Consider the following 19,062-nt stretch of genomic DNA (forward strand, 5'->3'; position numbering starts at 1 on the left):
AGGCTGGATTTTAGGAGAAAATTCTGCACTGCAAGGGTGGTCAAGCACTAGAACAGGCTGCCCAGGGAAGTGATTAAGTCACCATCCCTTCACATTAAAAGATGTGTAGATGTGGTGCTTAGTGACATGGTTTAGTTGTGGACTTGGCAATGCTGGGTTTACAGTTGGACTCAATGCTCTGATTTGACTTGTTCTGTTTAGGGGATATTGGTCCCCTAACTATGGCTTGTAATCAGCATTTGCCTACAGAGTCTTCTAATAGTTTTTCAGGCTACAGGAAATGAGACTATTGGGGAGAGAGGGTGATGCCATGATATGCAATGCACTCCCAGTTCCAGTTGTAACCTGGCTCTGCAGAGATGTGAACTGTTCCTCCTCTAACTGCTGCATGTCTAACTCAGAAGAGGACTGAGATACCATGGAGGTTTAGAAACACCAGCTTATTTCTGTTTTGTTCTCCTAAAATGAAGGTGTCAAAACATTCTTTTAAACATTAAAGGTTTTTAACTTCAGATGAAGGCTGTCCACAGTGTTTCCTGAGCATGCGTTATCTTGTGATCTTTGGGGAGGTTAAAAGACAAGCAGAGGTTGGCATATCTTGCAGCTGACTGAGAAAAGTTTGTTCTTTTGAAGTATTCCACTCTAGCTCTGGCTTCATAAGCAAAAACAATTGGGGTAAAATCATCATTATGCCTAGAGGTGGAAATCTTCCTTGAGCAAAGGGGTCAAGAGAGAAGTGCCAGAGATTTCTTTACCAGCTGAAAACCTCACTAATACTTAGTGGTTGTTTGTGCAAACACTAGTACTGATGTAAAAGCTGATGGGGGACAGGCAGAGTAGTGATTTCGTCCACATGAAGGAGAATTTGATCACTCCAAAGTCATTCACGCCTCCAGGTAGTATTTTAACCTTTGAATTGTATTTCTGCCACTTAGTTGGTAGCCAAAGAGGCTGAGCAAGACATGGTCAAAGCAGGTCAGGGGTGAAGAGAGACCCTCTGTGACCATCCAAACCAATGGGTAAAAAAACACTGCAAAAAGAAAATCCTTAGTTCAGGTGATAAACACTGCCAAGTAAATGAAAGTGGATCAGGCAGAATTAAGAGGTAAATGGAGTAAATGCATAGAGGACATCACATAAGGGAATAAGCAGAAACATACCTGGATATCTCATTCCCTGAAGCATATATTTACAGTGGATAAACTCCCTGCATTGCAGTGTATGGTGAACATAAAAAGCAGGAGGGAGTGTGTCTTTCTCCTCCCTCAAATGTACTGCTGTCCCACATTTACATACAGTGAAGAGCCCACAGCAGGGTGAAACAGGACTAAGTCCTGCTAACCAGGCTATGGGAGAGTTTCTAGCAAGAAACACGGGGAGAAGTGGGAGAGACTGGTGCACACTTGCCTTTGCAGCAGTGCTTGCTGCATGGGGAAAGCAGCCCATGACTTCTGCATTCCTTTTTCAGGTGTCTCCATGGGAGCTGGAGCTTGCTTGGATGGGGAGAAGAAGAGGTGAAAGCCCCTGTCCTTTGTGCTTTTAGTTTGGGTGGATCTCACCAGTCTTTTCATTGAATTGGAATTAATAACTGAAAAATACCAAGAGCATTTATTGCACTGTCTTGCCCAAATGAAGAAACATTGAGATGCTGAAGCACATCCTGAGAAGGGCAGTGGAGCTGGTGAAGGATTTGGAGCACAAGTCCTATGAGGACCAGCTGAGGGAGCTGGGGGTGTTTAGCCTGGAGAAAAGGAAGCTCAGAGGGGACCTTCTTGCTCTCTACAGCTACCTGAAAGGAAGTAGTAGCAAAGTGGAGGTCAGTCTCTTTTCCCAAATAACAAGTGATAGAATGAGAGGAAGCATCCTTAAATTGTGTCAGGGGAGATTTATATTGGGCATTAGGAAAAATTTCTTGACTAAAAGGGTAATCAAGCACTGGAACAGGCTGCTCAGGGAAGTGGTAGAGTCACCATCCCCTGAAGTGTTAAGAACATGTAGATGTGTCACTTAGGGAAATCGTTTAGTGGTGGACCTGGCAGTGCTGGACCGTATCTTAGAGGTCTTGTCCAACCTTAATGATTCTGTGAAAGCCAGCTAAGTCTAAAACATGTCCTGCTGTCCTTCAGCTGCATTCCCAGTGATGGATCACTTCTCCGGGTGGTCTCCCTGCCTCGATTTACCCCTCCTGGCCTCTTGTTCTGCTCAGTGACTGTGTGTGGGGTCATGCGAGGAAGTGGAGCAGAGCAACAACACAAATTAAATAAAACCCTGCAAAACTGATTCCCCGGGAGTCAGTTGGGAACAGCCCATGGAGGCAGTTAGGTTGTGAGCTGCAACTGGGAAAAACAGCTACGAAACCAAATTTTCTGCCCTGCTACCAGCCTCAGGCTCTACTCCTGCTTCATCTCATGATAGGGCATGTCTTTGTGCTGTAGCCAGCTCTGTTTATGACTTAAATTAATGTGGTGAGGGGTGGCTGAGGCATGGACTGGCATCCTATCCCTTGCCCTCACTACAGTGTCTTGTCTCTGCCAGAGGGTGGGAAAGGCAACTGCATCCTAAACACTTTAAACCACCACAGGGATGTGAGGCAGAGCACTGTGCCTGTGAACGCAAGAAGAGAGAAGATGGTGGGAGGGAAAAACCCACACCAAAAAAACCCAAGGAAAAAAACCCCAAAAACAAACAGCAAAGTTGTGCAAGTTGTGCTCCATGTATTATAATTTTTTTTAAGCATATAATTCAATGTGCGCTGTATTGCTGAGATGCACATTCCCGAGTGGGGCAGAGGTTGAGACACATCTTGTCTGGGGACAGGGAGGGTAGCATGAGCAGAGTCAGCAGCAAAGGTCACTTGGCTGAGAGGCTCGGGTGCAGGAGGAGAGGATTGCATAATGTAACTGATGCAATGTTTGTGTCCAGCACTGACAGCGTGCTGGGGTAGCGTGTGTGCACTTAGAGGGGAAACACCAGTTTGGGTAATAGGGTGGTGGTGGTCAACTTCACCTGCCCAAATCACTTCTCACTCTTCCTTGCTGCTTCCTTTGCTTTCTCCCTTCCCATACCCCCATTTCTTGTATCTCTTCTGTTCTGACATTTAATCTCATCATTGCATGGTTTGTTTTATGGTCTTGGTTCACTTTTCAGTTCCCGTTTGGGGTCATTATCACATATGATTAGTCCTGGAGCCTAATGAAGGGGATCAGACGTAACTCTAGGGTATTTCTGAGCCATTTAGCATTTCTGAGCTCAAAGATCTGCAGAGGAAGTTTATTTTTAAGCTTCCTAAGAAGATAAATTTTAATTTTGGATTGTTTAGGGTACAAGTAATCGAAGTGAAATCTTTCTGTGGGGAGCCTACCCTCTGGGGTATGAAGAATCCCAGGAATAATTATGCAGTGCTGAGTGAGTATCGTTAGTCTTGAAATAGCTTTTAGTGGATGATCACATTTTTCTTCGTGTTTGCTAGTGTGAAAGCTTGAAACCTTATATTAACATTTTAACCTTCATTGTAAGAGCACTGTCAACATGTTTTTAATACTGCTGTTTTTATCCAGTCCTACTCTGGGAAAGCCAATCATGGAGATATGAAACAATTACACAAAATAAGAGCCCCAGAAAATAAAAAAGGGCACTTTTGAGGTTGTTCTTTAAGGTCCCACTCTTTCACTGTGCTAAGAGATACTAAGGAACTGCAAGGTCTTGCGTGTTAGAGCATCCTCAGGACGCCTCCAGCAGCTGTTGTTTGGTGGCACTTTGCTGGCCCAGGCGAAGTGACATGTCTGTGTAGTGACTCAGTGTGTTCCTGCTAACCATCTGCTGATGTGATGCAGCTCATTAGTCACTAATTGGCGTGGTTACCCTTTTTTTAGGCTGTTGGAATGGTCAAGGGCCACATAGATGTGAAAGCAGCTGAATCAGTCTTCCACCTCTTTTGCCCTTAGATCCATTGCCCGTCAGACTCTTGGTAGTGCTTGGAGAGCTGTTGCCATGCACCCTGCCAGGCAGATCCAGACTGGCTCAGTTCTATCTTGTATTCTCTGGCTGTTTGACTATAAGCCTATCACAACTGTTTGGTGGGACCGGGGTATGTAGCTGGAGCCTTCTGGTGTGTGGCAATGAACCCTTCAGAGGAAGGACCTTTGGAGGCAGTGGGAGAGGGCACTCTGACTTTGGGCTGAGCATGAAAAGCTGGTTTCACCCAGGCTGCATTTGCTCCCTTCATCAGCTCTGTAAAGATCCTCTAAGGAATCTGTGGCTTTACTGAGGATAGCACTTTCATAATACTTTTTTTTTCCCCCCATTCCCCACCTATCTGCCTTATCCTTCTCCTGTACTTACCATCTTTGGCTCTATCTCCTCATTCATTTCCTGATCTATAGGTACTGGTGTGTTAGGTACTGATGCTTAGGTTTCGTTCTATCTGGTATCTGAACTGATGGCTTGTAAATCTGTCTCTTCACTTGAGTCTTTTATGCCATTACTCCAGACCAGTCTTGAGGACAGCTCTTTGCCACATACAATACCTGGATCCTCCTGAACATAATGGAGTTTGGACACTGCCCTTCTACTCCCTTGTGGGTTTTTGTCTGCCTAAAGTCTCCAACTGAATCTCTTCTGGCTGTTGTTGCTTTTCTTGAAGGTTACAGACCCCTTTTCTGGTCACAGTGTTGGCAGCACCCTCAGGTGCACTGGAGATGGAGGTGTGCATGCTCATTCCTCATGACTTGCTCAGTTGCAGCAAACTACATTTGTCTGTTTGGTCCTCCCCACACTCTGAGTGGCCTAAGGAAGCCCTGCATAGAGGTCTTCCATGTAGGCAACCCTGCCCATCTCCTGTGATGTTGCCGAAATCATCCTGCTAAGAAGATTTGACTTGTGGGGGGGTGCTGGATATGCCTGAAGCTCCTCTCTGTTCAATTCCCATTTGAGCAATCTATCCTCACAAAACTAAAGAAAATTATCATACTAGTAATATTGCTATTAGCATCTATTATTTCTTTTTTTTAGCTGAAAACATTAAAAGATATTTTTAAACTGTTACCCCAGTCCTCACTACAGTTTTAGCACATAAGCTCTTTCTGTCTTTAAGGCAAACACTGCTGCATTTGTTTTAAAATTAAGTTCCCCATCTGTTCTGCCCCAACCCTGTTCTGTGTGTACCCAGTGCCCTCTCAGAGGATCTCATGTGAGGTTTTTGGGTAATGCCCTCACAGAAATAAATTACATGATCCCCTTGGACAATGTGACAAAGTCCACACTGTCCTTTGGAGCTGATGTAGTTAAAATAAAAAAAAAAAACCTTTGGGGACATCTAGGAATCAATGTCTCAGGTTTGTGAAGCACTGCTCAGAAAGCTGAAAACCAGCATCTTTAATTTGTGGGCAGCCAGGTGAGAGCACATGAGAACTGAAATATGGCCAAAGTTTCACAGCAACTGATTTTTGACTACGTGGATGCCCCGGCTCAGAGTGGGAAGTGTTCTTCTCCCTTATCTCAGAAGCCACGTGTGTGCCAGGAGACCTTTGAATGTTTGGAGTAATAAAGTTCAGCGGGGATAAAAGGTCGTGTCCCCTCTGATTTGATTCACGTAGTATTGTGCTTTCTCTCTCTTGCAGCTGCGTAAATGAGTATGGAAGATTATGATTTCCTCTTCAAAATTGTTTTAATTGGCAACGCTGGTGTGGGGAAGACCTGCCTAGTCCGTCGCTTCACTCAGGTAAAGTTGGCTACCTCTTGGATGTGAGACTTTGAGATGGGGGATAGGGACAGCACTGGGATGGATCATGGAGCCTGTGACTGTACACTGAGGGCTCTGCCAGCATTACAGCTCCAAAGTATTTTGGTTTTCACACTCTTGGTGCAGGTATCACCTATAGTGACACACTGGCACAAGCAGCACATCTTTATCTAATGCTGCACTTGGCCCTGTTCTGGATTGAACTTGGCCCTGTTCTGGATTTTGCGTTGGAGAAAGCTCATTCCTCTGTGAAGGTGGAAATTCCCCTCTGAAAGCCACTGGGATAACTCCTGTTTTGGTGGTTATAAGGATCAGCACATCTCCTGGTCTCTTTCCTATCTTTTGCTGCACAAAGTTCTCCCTGTTATTTGTCGTTAGTAGATAAATAATCTGGGTCCTGATCTGTCAGTCCAGTGTCTTCTGGACCTTTTTTTGTGGCAGAATAACAGGGAAAGGACCATGCTTCTGTGATCTGGGGCAAGAGAAGGCTTTGCATGATGTACTTAAAACATTGTGGAGTTTTGGTTGCACTCTCGACTGGATATTGTCAGCAATTTTCTTCTTCACTGTTAATTTCAGTTTTAAAGCCATGGTGATGTTAGAAAGTCTCCAGAAACATGTGACAACCAGTGGTAATAAAGCTAGTCAACCCCAAAAGGTTAACAGCAAGAATGTCTGACCATTTCTGCTAAAGCTGCTGTAGGAAAGGGATGTGCCACAAAATCAACATGATTTGGTAGACCAGAAAACAAAAAGCTATTGTTTTGTTTTTGTTTGTTGTTGCTCCTTTCTGATTGTGCTGCAATCAAATACCACAAGCATCAGTCTGTCCCTTGCCATTGTTGTGGCACCAGTGATGGCTGGCTCTGTGCTTCACTTTGGAAGTGCTGTGCAGAAATGTGACCCCATTGCTGAGAGCTGCCAGAAATGCCTATCCTTGCCATGGGGTGTGGTGGTGGGAAAAGGAAAGGCACAAGGCTGCAGAAGCAAAAGGTATTGTCCAAGCCCATGCAGATGGTCACACCTCTTTCAATGCATTGGGAAGTACAATGGAAGGTCCTCACCCTTCCCCTGCCTCTTCCAACTGCACAGAAGTAGAAGGGCTTTCCCCCTCTCTTTTTTCCCCTATATGTATCTTCCTTTTCTTTTCCTGTTTCCCTACCTCTGAACTCAGTGACTTGCTACACAACTAGAGATGCATACACAGGGAGAAAACAGTAGGGTTGAATTATGGCAACCTTCATGCTGGGGAAATGTCACACTCTAAATGTGACAGAAATAAGTGTCCAGGGAAGGGGACAAGGGATGAATAGTTTTGAAGATGAAACAGAGAGGATTAGTACCCAGTGAGAGTTTTATCTTGCTACAGATATATGCTTAATCAAACTCTTGTTTTCTTCCAGGGGCTTTTCCCACCAGGGCAAGGAGCCACGATTGGGGTTGACTTTATGATTAAAACTGTGGAGATAAACGGTGAAAAAGTAAAGGTAGGAGCCTTGATGATTTTATGTGTAAGTTCATGTCTCAGTACCATAGCTGAGGTTTCTTGCTGCAGCCCTCCCACTGCTGGGAGGCACTTGGCAAGTGCAGGGCTGTCTGGCACAGCTTGGGCAATGCAGGGTCTAAAAATCTGTATGCTCCTCTCCACAATTACCATCAGAATTGCAACATATTCCCCTACTGCAAGGGAGGAAATGGAACAGGGAGATTTCGCAAAACTCTGTTCTTGCTTAGGAGATGGTAAGATTCTGCCTGGCTGGGGTTAAGGAAGCACAAAGGAGTGTTTCAGTGCAGCCTCTGCTCGCAGCATTTCTGGTAAGCAGAAATCTATTGTACTCCCTGGGATGCGCTTGATGAAAGTCTTCTCCTGTGAGCTCCCAAGACAGCCATTGGGTAGAGCAGGCTTCTGGACTTGTTGGGTTCTGCACAACAAAGGCTCATCTTCCACTTCTGCCAAGTTACAGATTTGGGAGAAGCAGAGATGACCACAGTACTAGTGTTTGAGCCAACATTTAACTGCAAAGGGCACAGGTCTCCATATTATTAAGTCTTTCACCCTCTAAAATAGGGTGATTGCAACCAAACCACTGCTGGGAAACTGTCCTTGTTCTATGCTAACTCCCAAACTGAGCCTGAGCATCACTTGGCAGAGACATATTTTGCCTGGGCCAAGGCACACTGGGGACCAATCTCATGCTTTAATGGGATCCATGGTTGGGTTCCAGAGCCCAGAGATGTTGGCTGGCACCACTTTGTTCATTAGTAGAGGTTTCACTACAGCTACTCTGGTGTCTAAGAGATGAGAGAAGAGTATGGTTATCTGAGCCTCTAATGTCAAGATGTCCAGGGTCCCTGAGCCGCTCCTGGATTTACTCTGCCAGCATGAAATTCAGGGGTGCATGAAATTCCAGTGGTGGGATGGAAGCAGTGGATTTGGGCAGACTTTCAGCCCCAGGCTTTTTTTAACCTGTATTTCACCACGGAGGTTTTTTAAGAAGAACATTGTGTGGTGTGTTCCGAAGTTCAGGACAGATTTTAAAAGCGGTGATCATGTCAGCAGCCTGCCACCCTGCTGCACGAGGAGCTGTGCAAACCAATGGCAAGTGATGGTGCTTGACCAGGAGACCTTCCTGCCTGAGCAGGTGAAGGACAAGAGGTATAAATACCTTCACCTGCTAAAGACTGAGTTAATATTCAGCATATGGCTGTGCAAGTGGGACAGAGCAGCAGGCAGAGAGGCAGAGCGGATTACGTGTAGCCCCTGTGGCGTTAGTGCTCAGCCCAGTGCTTTCAGTGCTCATTAGCGGGCAGTAGCAAGGTTGGCCAGGACACGGATGCTGTTTGTCCAAGCTCCTCAGACTGCAGAGATACTTCTTTCAGCCAAAATCGGCTCCAGTGAAGCAGCACAGAGGATCTGAGCTGGTAAATGGCTTAATCACTGCACTGGAGGTGGAATTCATTTTTTCCCCGTTATATATCTGGCTTAAAACAGAAGTCTCAAGATTGTCCTGGTCACTGGAGGGAGAAGAGCAATCCTGGGGAAGATTAATCACATCCACCTCGGACACCTCTCCTTTTCAAGCATCTGGTTCTCTGTCAAGTACTGATGGAGCCTTAAGAACATCACTTATATCTGAAGTCTGGCTTTGGTATAGATGAACTCACCCTAAGGATTTGTCTTTCACTTGTTGCTCCTGTGATACAATCCTGTTTTAAGACTAACTCAGGCTGACAGTGCAAACTCCTTAAGTGAATGTTGGGAGCAGTCATGCCAACATGGGCTATCTCAGGGCAAGGATGGTTATGGGGTGCTCTACAAGCTAAATGAGAAGTCCCTGCTGCTCTGCAAATGTGTGATGAATGCACAGGTGTCCCTCCAAGCAACTGCCTGAATCACCCTGAGGCAGGATTGTGTGTCACAGAGCCTTAGTAAGTGGTAGCTGACATACCAGCTGTATTTCACATAGCAAATGAGTTCTTAAAGTCCCTCTCCTGACACCACCAATGCAGTAGGTTGGAGTTGCTGGAGCTCAGCCTCAGTGACTAAGCTTTGGAGGGCTAAGCTTTAGTACGATATTTGGATATTTGAATGAGCCTCCTGGAGTCTGAAAGGCAAACAGATCTCTTTCAGGGGGTGATATTGTAGCCGAAACTTTTTGAGTAAGCAGTGCTTGTGAGAATAAACATTTAATGAGCAGGAAAAGCAGGAATGAGTCAGAGCAAAGAGCAATAAAAATGACATCTTGGTCAAACAAGACACTGCTCTGACTGTTAGATCATTTAGCAGTGCCTGAACCATGACTCTGCCTCTGTACTGGGCAGCCTTTCCTGCACATCTGCTGGGATCCAGAGCTGTTTACCAAAAAAGTTTTTAGTCTTGAAAATAGAATAGAGATTTCTGGGGAAAAGTACTTTTCAACTTTCAAAACTGTCATTAGAAAGTCAGTGAAGAGGGACTTGCTGGTATGAAAGCTGTATGCAAGCTCTTTCAGATATGAGCAGCTACTAGAGCTCACTGGCCAACAGACTGAGAGAGCACTGTGCAGTTGAGGGAGATTTTAATCTGGCTTTTTCTAATAAACCCCAAAATTATGTGCAACACTGGTACCAAGAGGGTCCACAAATTTGAACCAGCAGTTACTGTGCTGGTCAGAGCTAAGCATCATTAGTGCTACATGGACCTGTGTCTCATTATACTTGGTGGAAAGCTAAGTGTGTGTGCAAACACTGGGAGAGCGGGAAGCTCCAAGAAAATAAACGTCTAGATTTTCCACAGGCTGAATCAGACACAGTCCTTTGGTTATTTTGATAAAAAAAAATTATACAAGTAAAATGGTTGCTATGAAATATTTTATTTGGCAGAAATAACCAATGAGGGGAAGTGTGAGATGTGCATTTTATGTGCAGGAAGAGTTTTTCACTGGCTGTAAGATCAGGGGCACCCAGCTCAGAGAGAGACTCATAACTGCAACCAGTGAGAAACCCTCTCCCCAGCACAATCCCCTTCTGTTTTCAATGTCTGTTAGATTAAAGCAGTGGAAGAACATATTCACAGCAAGTTTTTATGTTCTCAGTAAATGCAGAACCTATATAAGCTGGAGTTAACCGGTAGACAGTCAGTAAATGTTTTTCCTGGGTAACAGCTGAGGAATAGCAGAATTATCTGTATCTTTCCATATGCCAGAGTTTGGAGGCTGGTTTGTTTTAACGAGGACTCATTCATTATCTGATTTTCACGTTCAAGTAATTTCATTTATGGTTTTGTGTATCACTTTACAGGTGCCAGGTTCAGCCACTTAAATACAACTATGCCAAGAGATTAAAGCACAAAGGTGCCCAGGGGCTGTGAGCCAGCCACAAATTACTTTCTCTGCAAAAAATGTATTTTTTTCAAAATCATACCCCATGTCTGAAAGCTGCTACTGGGAGCTCTCATTTCAAACTAACATCTTTATGATGAGTGGCTGATGTAGCTTGACTTTGGAACTGGGCAAGAATAAGATTTTCTCTGTTACAGGCTGCTGAATAAATGGAAAAACTCTGAAACACCTTTTTCTTCCCAAAGTACACAGGATTTTGGCTGGAAGTCATCCTTTCACATATTTGCTTCTAGAAAGAAGTGCTTTAAAAAAAGAAAAGCTGAAGAGAAATACTCTTTTATCTTGAAATGTGTTAATTTTAGATGTTTGTTCTTAGACTTCCTTTTTGAAGGATTGAGGTTTTGATGGCCCACCAAAAACTATCAGATGGTCAAAATATAAAACCAGTATAAGTTTAGTTTACAGGGGGAAATGTATGTTGTCTTCCTGGATCCAGAGGGTTTGGCAAGCACTCATGACTTCTTTGTTGGTGGTGAGACATGGGAACAGGCTATCCAGAGAAGTTGTGGGTGCCTGACCTCTGGAAGTGTTCAAGACCAGGTTGGATGGGGCCTTGAGCAACCTGGTCTAGTGGAAAGTGTCCCTGCCCATGGCAGGGGGGTTGGAACTAGGTGGGTTTTAAGGTGCTTTCGAACCCAAAGCATTCTGTGATTCTGTGATATAGTGAAGGCCATGTCAACCAACTCTACATGTTAGGAAGGCAAACTATGAGATGGCTGAAGTTGTAGAGAGGAAGTACATAAAAATCCTTAGATCAGCCTTCAGAGCCTTCAGCTGAGCTCCTTGTTTGTTCCTTTGCTTTCCACTCATGAGTGCATCATCTCAGAGTAACTATAACTAGCTTTGGGAGCTAGAGGAGAGGCATTCTTATTTTTTCTTGGGAATGGGTGCTGCTGTTGTTGAACTTCAGGGGCAGGAGAAGTGACTCTCCCTCCAGCACTTGCATTGTAACTCCAGGCCAGCAGCTCTGTCCACAGTAGAGGGAGATGCTGGAAGTCACATGAAAGTGCTGAGACCTGCAGCTTCCAGGGGCCGTTGACCACAGTGCCAGCTGACTTTGTGCCTTGCATTTCAATCCACAAGTGCAAGAATCGAAACAAATAGTGCTGGGGGAAGGGCAGCCAAAGGGAGAAGAGCTAAGTGCTTTCCTAGCATTGCTTTACCCTGGAAGGTGTTTTTTTCCTTAGGTCAAAACAGCGCTGCCATCAAATAAAAAAGTTAAATAACTTTTTTTTTCCTTTTACCACCCTTCCTTGTTACGTCAAAAGCTGCAGATCTGGGACACAGCAGGACAGGAGCGATTCCGATCCATCACGCAGAGTTACTATCGCAGTGCTAACGCGTTGATCTTGACCTACGACATCACCTGTGAGGAATCCTTCCGGTGCCTCCCCGAGTGGCTGCGGGAAATTGAGCAGTATGCCAGCAATAAGGTCATAACTGTGCTAGTGGGTAAGTGACAATCGTCCCTCACGGGGTGCTGTGAGGAGGGGGTAGGCTGCGCGTATTGAGGGGCAGATGGAGGAGTTAGCAGGAGGAAAACATGGCATCTGTGTGAACTGCTGGTGCAGGATGCTTGAACTGGTCCGGTGGATCTTGTTGCCAGCCAGTTGTAACTGTAGGTGGGCACGGGGTCCAGCTGGTGCCTTAAACCCAGTGCTTGAACCATTCCTTCTGCAAATAACCCCAAGACAATGATAGTGGTGTTCAAGATGCTGTGGCCACCTTTGAAGTGTGGTCCTGTTTCAGACCTAAGGCTATTGCATGCAGAGGGGGATGCTTTCCACCACATGGTCCCACAAGGGACTGAAGTGTGGATGGGGCAGCTACCAACCAAGCTAAGAACAGAGCTGTTCTCCTTGTGACTTCAAACTACAAATATGTGAGGATCTGCGCAAGCTGGTGATGACTGCAGGTTGCTGTACCCCATAGGAGTGGGACAACCAGTCTTGTCTTAAATGGTCAGGATCTGGGAACCACATCAGGATGGGATGGTTGCGTGGGTCGTAGCATTCATAGGTGGGGCAGAGCTGGAAAACTGGATAATTTTGCATGGATTTTAGGGAAACTAAAAATAAATAACTGAATGTTATATTAATCTGTGGAGCTTCAACTCAAGACAAAACAGACCTCAGGCCATCTGTCTGCTATAAGCAAGGGGAAGGTTATTTTGCCTACCCATGCTTTTCCATACTCTGCTTTCAAGCATTTGATAGTCTGGATTTGGCTTTTAAGGGTCCAAAATATATAAAGAACAATGGAAAAATAACTTGGGGAAAGCCAAAAAGTTGCATGCTGCAGTGTTGATATCACCTTTAATAGTTTGTTGTCTAAACGAAAAAGTCTAGGTAACTGTAAAGACTGTTTATTGTGTATTTGAAAAAAAACAATTCTTTTGAGTTTTACATGCCCCAGTGGTATGTCAAGTGAGCTGTGGGGTTCATAGAGCTTCCATACAAGAAACTCCTACTCCTTGAGTATGGCCTGGGTACAAATGGGCAGAAATAATTATTACATGACTAACAAATGTACACATTAATTTTTTAGTGAACATTAAGTTAATTGCCAGCATCTACAGTGCAACGTATAAAACATATTTTAGTCATAATTCACATGTTGAAGATGGTGACACCCATAAATCACTTGTGTTGGATGGTAATCTGTTTAGAAAGGTAACTTCATTGAATGTAGTGGGTCCAAGAAACTGCATTCTTGGGAAAGAAGGCAATCTCAAATGAGAGGAGGGCAATGAGACAAGGCTTGCTAGTGGAAACACCATCTTTTCCTCCCACTAGTTCTCACAAAATTGCCGGTAGGAGTGAGGCCAGGAGATGTTTCCTCCTGAACCTACCGAGTCTGTGGACACAGCTGCCTGTTATTGCAGGTCCTGGTCTGTTATCTTCGTTATAAGATTAATTTATGGCAGAAACAACATGTTTGAAGTGAAGTGACCAGTAATAGTGTATAATCATATCAGATACTTGCTTGAGGCTGTAATCAACTCTCTGCTCAACTGATCTCTCTGAAGCAGAGGGTTGGTTTCTCGCCTTGCCTCACTCTGTAAGTGCCCCCCAGTCCTGTCCCTCTTCCAGCCTCCACAGCCAAATCCTATATGGGAATATTGAAATAGGAAAGCTGTCTTCCATGCCAGGCTTTTTTTAAAAGCTTGTAACATGATAAATATCACATTTAGTGTCTCATATGCTATAATTGACATTTTAAGTGCTCCTCAGAGCAAGGATAGAAGAATTTTCAATAGATATTAAAATGGAAATCCTTTAATGTTAGTTGATAGCAGCAAACAGATGCACTGGTGCTAAATTAGAGCTAACTGACTTGAATGTTCACAAGGCATATTTTATTAAATGCCCTGATATTAAATGAACTTGAGTGTATTGGGGAATCTGTTATTTGGAGGGGAGAGCAAGCACTAAGAGTTACATATCAAAACCACTTTACATACAACTACAAACTCTTGTTTATTCCTTTTAAACCTCAGTTTGTCTTGGTTTTGAAGTCAAACTAATTCCTTTTCTAAAATATTTTATCAATACAGGTAATAAGATTGATTTAGCTGATAAGAGGGAAGTCTCCCAGCAAAGAGCTGCAGAATTTTCCGAAGCACAGGACATGTACTATCTGGAAACATCAGCAAAAGAATCAGATAATGTGGAAAAACTCTTCCTGGACTTGGCCTGCCGGTTGATCAGCGAGGCACGACAGAACACCCTTGTGAACAATGTCTCATCCCCCCTACCAGGAGAGGGGAAAAGTATCAGCTACTTGACTTGCTGTAATTTTAATTAAAGAGCTGACATGTGGGCCATGGGCCAAGAGGATTTTTTTTTTTTTGGTGGGATTTATCTGCTTGAAAGAATTCTTGCCAATCTGACCCATGTGACTTACCCTGAGTCAGGTTGCAGTCCTGGAAACATGGCAGGCTGATGGCTCCAACTACATGGCAAGGTAGCAGGGTTTAAATTGCATTTTTCTCAAAGTCTGTGGTGCAGGTCAGGAAAGGAGGAGTTGCACAAGTCCTTCATGTAATGCAGAACATGAGCTGTTTTGTTTCCTTCTGTGGGAGAGTAGACCAGCCTCTCTTGAAGATATTGAAGAGATCAAAATCTGTCTTACAGAACAATGTGTTTGATCGTTTTTAAAGTTAAAAAAAAAAATAAGAAAAACCCCAACAATGAATGCTGACTTTGGACTACACTGGCAATCTTCCAGGCTGTCAGTGAGTGAGCTCTTAGGACATGTACATAACGTCTGCCCATCTGTCTTCATGGAGGACTCTGGTGTTTGAGATAGTGTTATGTGTCTCATCTACGGGCACTTTCATGAACGTGGGGAAAAAAAAAGTTACGTATATCAACGTTTTCAAGACTGAAGAAGACATGGATACAGCTCAGTTGCTCCCTTTGGTGCTAGCAGTTCAGCAGATATTCCATAGACCAAACATAGTCTTACTACATTACTGTTCTTTGAATGTGTAACTTAGACTGGTTAAGAAAAAAACACTAATAAGCACTGTTCATAAAAATAAAAAAATCTCATTACCTCTTTTTCTAGACCTGAACATAGTGGGAAAGGACTGTGCTTTTCTTTGATATCCAGTGTAGGATGACAAGAGTTTCCAGAAATAAAAATAAATAAATAAACAAACCATTAGTCATATCCTACTGTAAAAAATTAACCTTAGGAAAGATTGTTGGTGAACTTGGAAAAAGTGCACCAGACATGACCAAAGTCTTGTGCACACTTGGATCGTGTATAAGGGTTCAAAGAAAGCACAGTTTGAAGTGATGGTCTGCAATATGTCCAGCTTAAAAATAAAGCTTGTAGATACAGTTGTTGTTGAAAGGCAAGAGTACAATTTTGTAGAGGTTTTTTTTGTTTGTTTATTTTTAATGCTAAGTGGAAACAGCAATGGGTTGCAAGTGGTATCATTCCATGTCTAACTCATCCAGCTCTCGCCTTGTGGAACTGCTCTCAAAGATGCTCTTGAAGGTATCTTCTTGGCATCCAGTCTCTCTATTAGAATAGCTTTCAGGTTCAGGGATGTAGAGTCATTTTATTTCCTTGATGCTTTGTGATCTTAATCCCAAACTCCAGTGTACATGTAACTGTTTAGGCAATTTCTTCTTACAAAATACCTGAAGTCAAAGCACTACGGAGTTTGTGGTGTTATTCCACCTCTACTGCCATACAATGCATCACAAATTTACAAGTTGCATTAAAGTGCAAAATCAAAAGATGGTGAATGTGCACATAATTATATTTAGAAGTTTGACTTCAGTTTAGCTAATTGGGGTAAATCTCTTCTGGCAATTACATGGCTGTCATATGCTGCAGTTTAGAGTTACTGAATTTAATATTATTTGGCTTTTACTGAAGATTATAACAGGGCTTCTGTATTGACATAAAAAGCTGCCAGTAAGTACTTCTTGAAAAAAACAACAACGAAAGGCATTTTAAAATGTGCTTTTTTTTGTTTCCTGGAAAGGCTTCTTTGGGCTTTATCATGTTGTGCCTTTGATACAAAATGGGGAGCTGACTCTGTGTTGGGGGGGAATTAATGTGTCATATGGCCATTTTTAATATTTTCTTGCTATTTTTAAGCCACTTTTATGACTAGTGGTAAAAAGGAAGATGTAGAAGTTGTGGTATGAAGCTTGTTTGTCATTTAGGTAACACTTAGCCAAGAGCTTCTGTAAGTGTGAGGAGATGGGGAACACATCATCTGCTGCTCTGGCCTGGTCCTTTTCAGTCTCTGCTCATGTTGCAATCTGGAACATTTAGAAATATGTGGGATTTGGTGGCTTCCACTGTGTTGGACCCTGTGATACAGCCTGTGCTGAAAGATAATGTCTTCTTTAGCGTTCCCCAAATTGCCAAATGCAACCTCGTTTGGGCTTGTGAAGAGCACCCAACTCAGAGACAGCTGCTTCTGCACAGCTGTTAGGTAGTTCCTTATAGCAAGGCTGAAGGTTCTATGTCAGGTAACACTCAAGTTAAAAATCAATACGATGTGCATTTAATTTGTAGTTGTTCTTGCTCCCCTGATGCTGGACCTATCAGCATGTAATTGATAACAAATGGGACAGGGCTCTTTGATCAAGTTAATCAAGGAGGAAGGAGACTGCCCACTAAAACACCCGTGGATTTCTCAGCCTGGTTTCGAAAAGGATCAAAGCTGGGCAGGTACTCTTCATCCCTGCTGAGTACCATTATAAATTCATTTTACAGTGCTCCTTGCATCACTTCTGGAGGTGGAATTCTAATGCATTAACATGACTGAACAAGCTGAACTGTTCAAATAGCAGAAACTGCTAACTTTATTTTCTGGGATATTTATTTTGAGGTTTCTAGAAGCCTAAATCTCTTTTTCTAGTGCTTTCCTAATCTGTAGGTGACTATCTGGAGACTAGCCTACTACCAACCTCAAAGCATTGTTTCTTTTTATTGCTAGCAAATCTTCATGTAAGGACTCGATCTTCAAACAGTGATGCTCTTTTGGGGCGGGGTGGAGTGCTGCAGTTGGCCTAATGTTCTCCAGTCAAATTTGAACTAATTCCTTTCAATGTTTATTCTGCCTATACTTAAAAACTTGAAAGGAAACAGTGGTGGTATGTGCAACATTTTACAAGGTCATAAGCCAAAACTGTAGTTTGAGACTCACCTCTTTTTCTGACTTTTGCAAACACACCTCTTGTTGAAGAAGTGGTATTTTATTGTAGTAACTCCTTTGCTGGAGTTACTTTTGTACACCTTTGAGTATCTCTGGAGTGCATATAACCCGCCTTTCCTTGTAGCACTGAGGGCTTATCTTCTCTTCTACAGTCTGATCCACTGCTGAACGCTTCCCAACTGGAAGAGGAGCTTTATTGGCTGCTAATGATAACTTAGTGTTGTGGCATAGTGATTAAACTCTTGAAAAATAAAAGAACATAAAATAAATACAAATCCCAATTATGTGATAATCAGCTCACCAACTAAACAACTTGCTGGATTTTTGAGAGAACTGTCAGTAAAAGCCTTGTGATGCTTGCTGGATCAAGCGTCCAAAAGTCATGCAGAATTGATATAATGGGTCCAAATTTGACTGGGCATGTTCTCTACTATCAAGAGAGCCAAGCATTACTTTTATTGTCATTGCTGGATTTTAATGTATTTTCAGAGCAATATATTCACAGCCATGAAGTAATCTTATTTCTGGGTGAATGTTAATTTTTATAGTAGTCTTATGACAAGACCCTTTCTTGACATTTTTTAGCACAATGATTATCTCCAAGCAGAAGCCAATATTGGATGGTCAACAGGTATTTGCTTAGTCTAGCAAGCCTTTATGCAGAGATTAGTAGAAACATCTCTAAAAACTGGATGGTCTAAACTCTGATTACCAGTGCAGCCACTGATTCAGTCAAGCTGATCTCAAGTAAACCAGCAAACATTCTGTGCTTCAGATCACTGAGTGTGAAGTGCTTGCTGGTATTTTGCATTGGATATTTACAGCTAAAGTTTGCTAAGACAAGCCATGACTCCCTTCTATTCCTATTTGTGTTTCCTATGAAAGTGCTAGGGGGAAAAAAAAGCCCTTCGGGTCAAAGAGATAAGATGGAAAAAGTGAAATTATGAACTGTGTAAAGAAGGGGAACGCTGGGTGCCTCCTCCTACCTCAAACCCTGAAGTCTTGATTTGACCTAGAGATAAGCTGTTTGAGCGTGCAGTTCAGATATGTGTTTGTGCTGAATGCTAAATGGCTTTGTGATCGTTATTTAATGAAAACCACACATGACAAATTGTCGGGCGAGATACTTTGTTCTTTGCTGTGGAACACATGAAACAGCCCTTAAAATCTGTCAGCCTGCTGGTGCTGTTTGTCTTTTTTTGAAATGGCTGAATTGGTAACAGTTGGCTCCTTCTAGTCTAGGTTCAGCAGTTAATGGCTATTGAATTCCTTCAGCATCAGTAATAACAGTAGCAAACTGAGGTTGACACAGGAGACAGTGATTTGAAAAGAAAGAAAGTCGAAATCAGTGATGCAGAAGCACAGTAGGTGCACACATGTGGGACAACAGGCTTTCCTGAGCTTTTGCTGACAAGGGATGCAATTAGTTATAGTCAAACCCACTGGGTTTTGCCTTGTTCATTATCCCTAAGGACTGCTGTTTGTCCAGCTGCTTTTCCACTTGTCTTCTCTTTTCAGTATGAAGAACTGTCTATAAATCAGGCTGAAATGTCGAGCTGGCATGATTCTTGCAGTCAGCGACTGAATTCAGTTGGAAAGTAGGTGAAATTCTCCAGCTGTTAAAATAGGCTGAGCAAACATGCAGGATAGGCTGCCCTTTGGGGACCTGTGGTGCTATTGGGGTTGGATATGGCTGGAAACACTATCACAGAAACCCTCTCCTGGCTGTGGGGCAGAACAAGTGCTACAGC

The 19,062-nt window shown here is 43.3% G+C and overlaps 1 protein-coding gene across 7 annotated transcripts in view; it reads left to right on the forward strand.

Moving 5' to 3' along the window:
- RAB30 (RAB30, member RAS oncogene family) overlaps positions 1-15,285 on the forward strand; it is a 40,965-nt gene extending 25,680 nt beyond the window's left edge. For 4 of the 7 annotated variants that reach the window (XM_018071221.1, XM_018071222.1, XM_008923115.3 and 1 more), the window contains 4 exons: positions 5,619-5,719; positions 7,144-7,227; positions 11,889-12,072; positions 14,177-15,285. In XM_018071221.1, the coding sequence (XP_017926710.1) occupies positions 5,627-5,719; positions 7,144-7,227; positions 11,889-12,072; positions 14,177-14,427 (612 nt within the window). In that variant the 5' untranslated portion in view covers positions 5,619-5,626 and the 3' untranslated portion in view covers positions 14,428-15,285. Of the gene's footprint in view, positions 1-1,792; positions 1,817-2,304; positions 2,323-5,373; positions 5,393-5,618; positions 5,720-7,143; positions 7,228-11,888; positions 12,073-14,176 lie in introns of those variants that run through there. The other 3 variants (XM_018071225.1, XM_018071226.1, XM_018071224.1) reach the window with 3 other exon arrangements.
- The last annotated feature ends 3,777 nt before the right edge of the window (positions 15,286-19,062 follow it).

Source organism: Manacus vitellinus, unplaced genomic scaffold (assembly GCF_001715985.3).
Source record: "Manacus vitellinus isolate BGI_N305 unplaced genomic scaffold, ASM171598v3 scaffold_2_pilon, whole genome shotgun sequence".
Taxonomy (NCBI): Eukaryota; Metazoa; Chordata; class Aves; order Passeriformes; family Pipridae; genus Manacus; species Manacus vitellinus.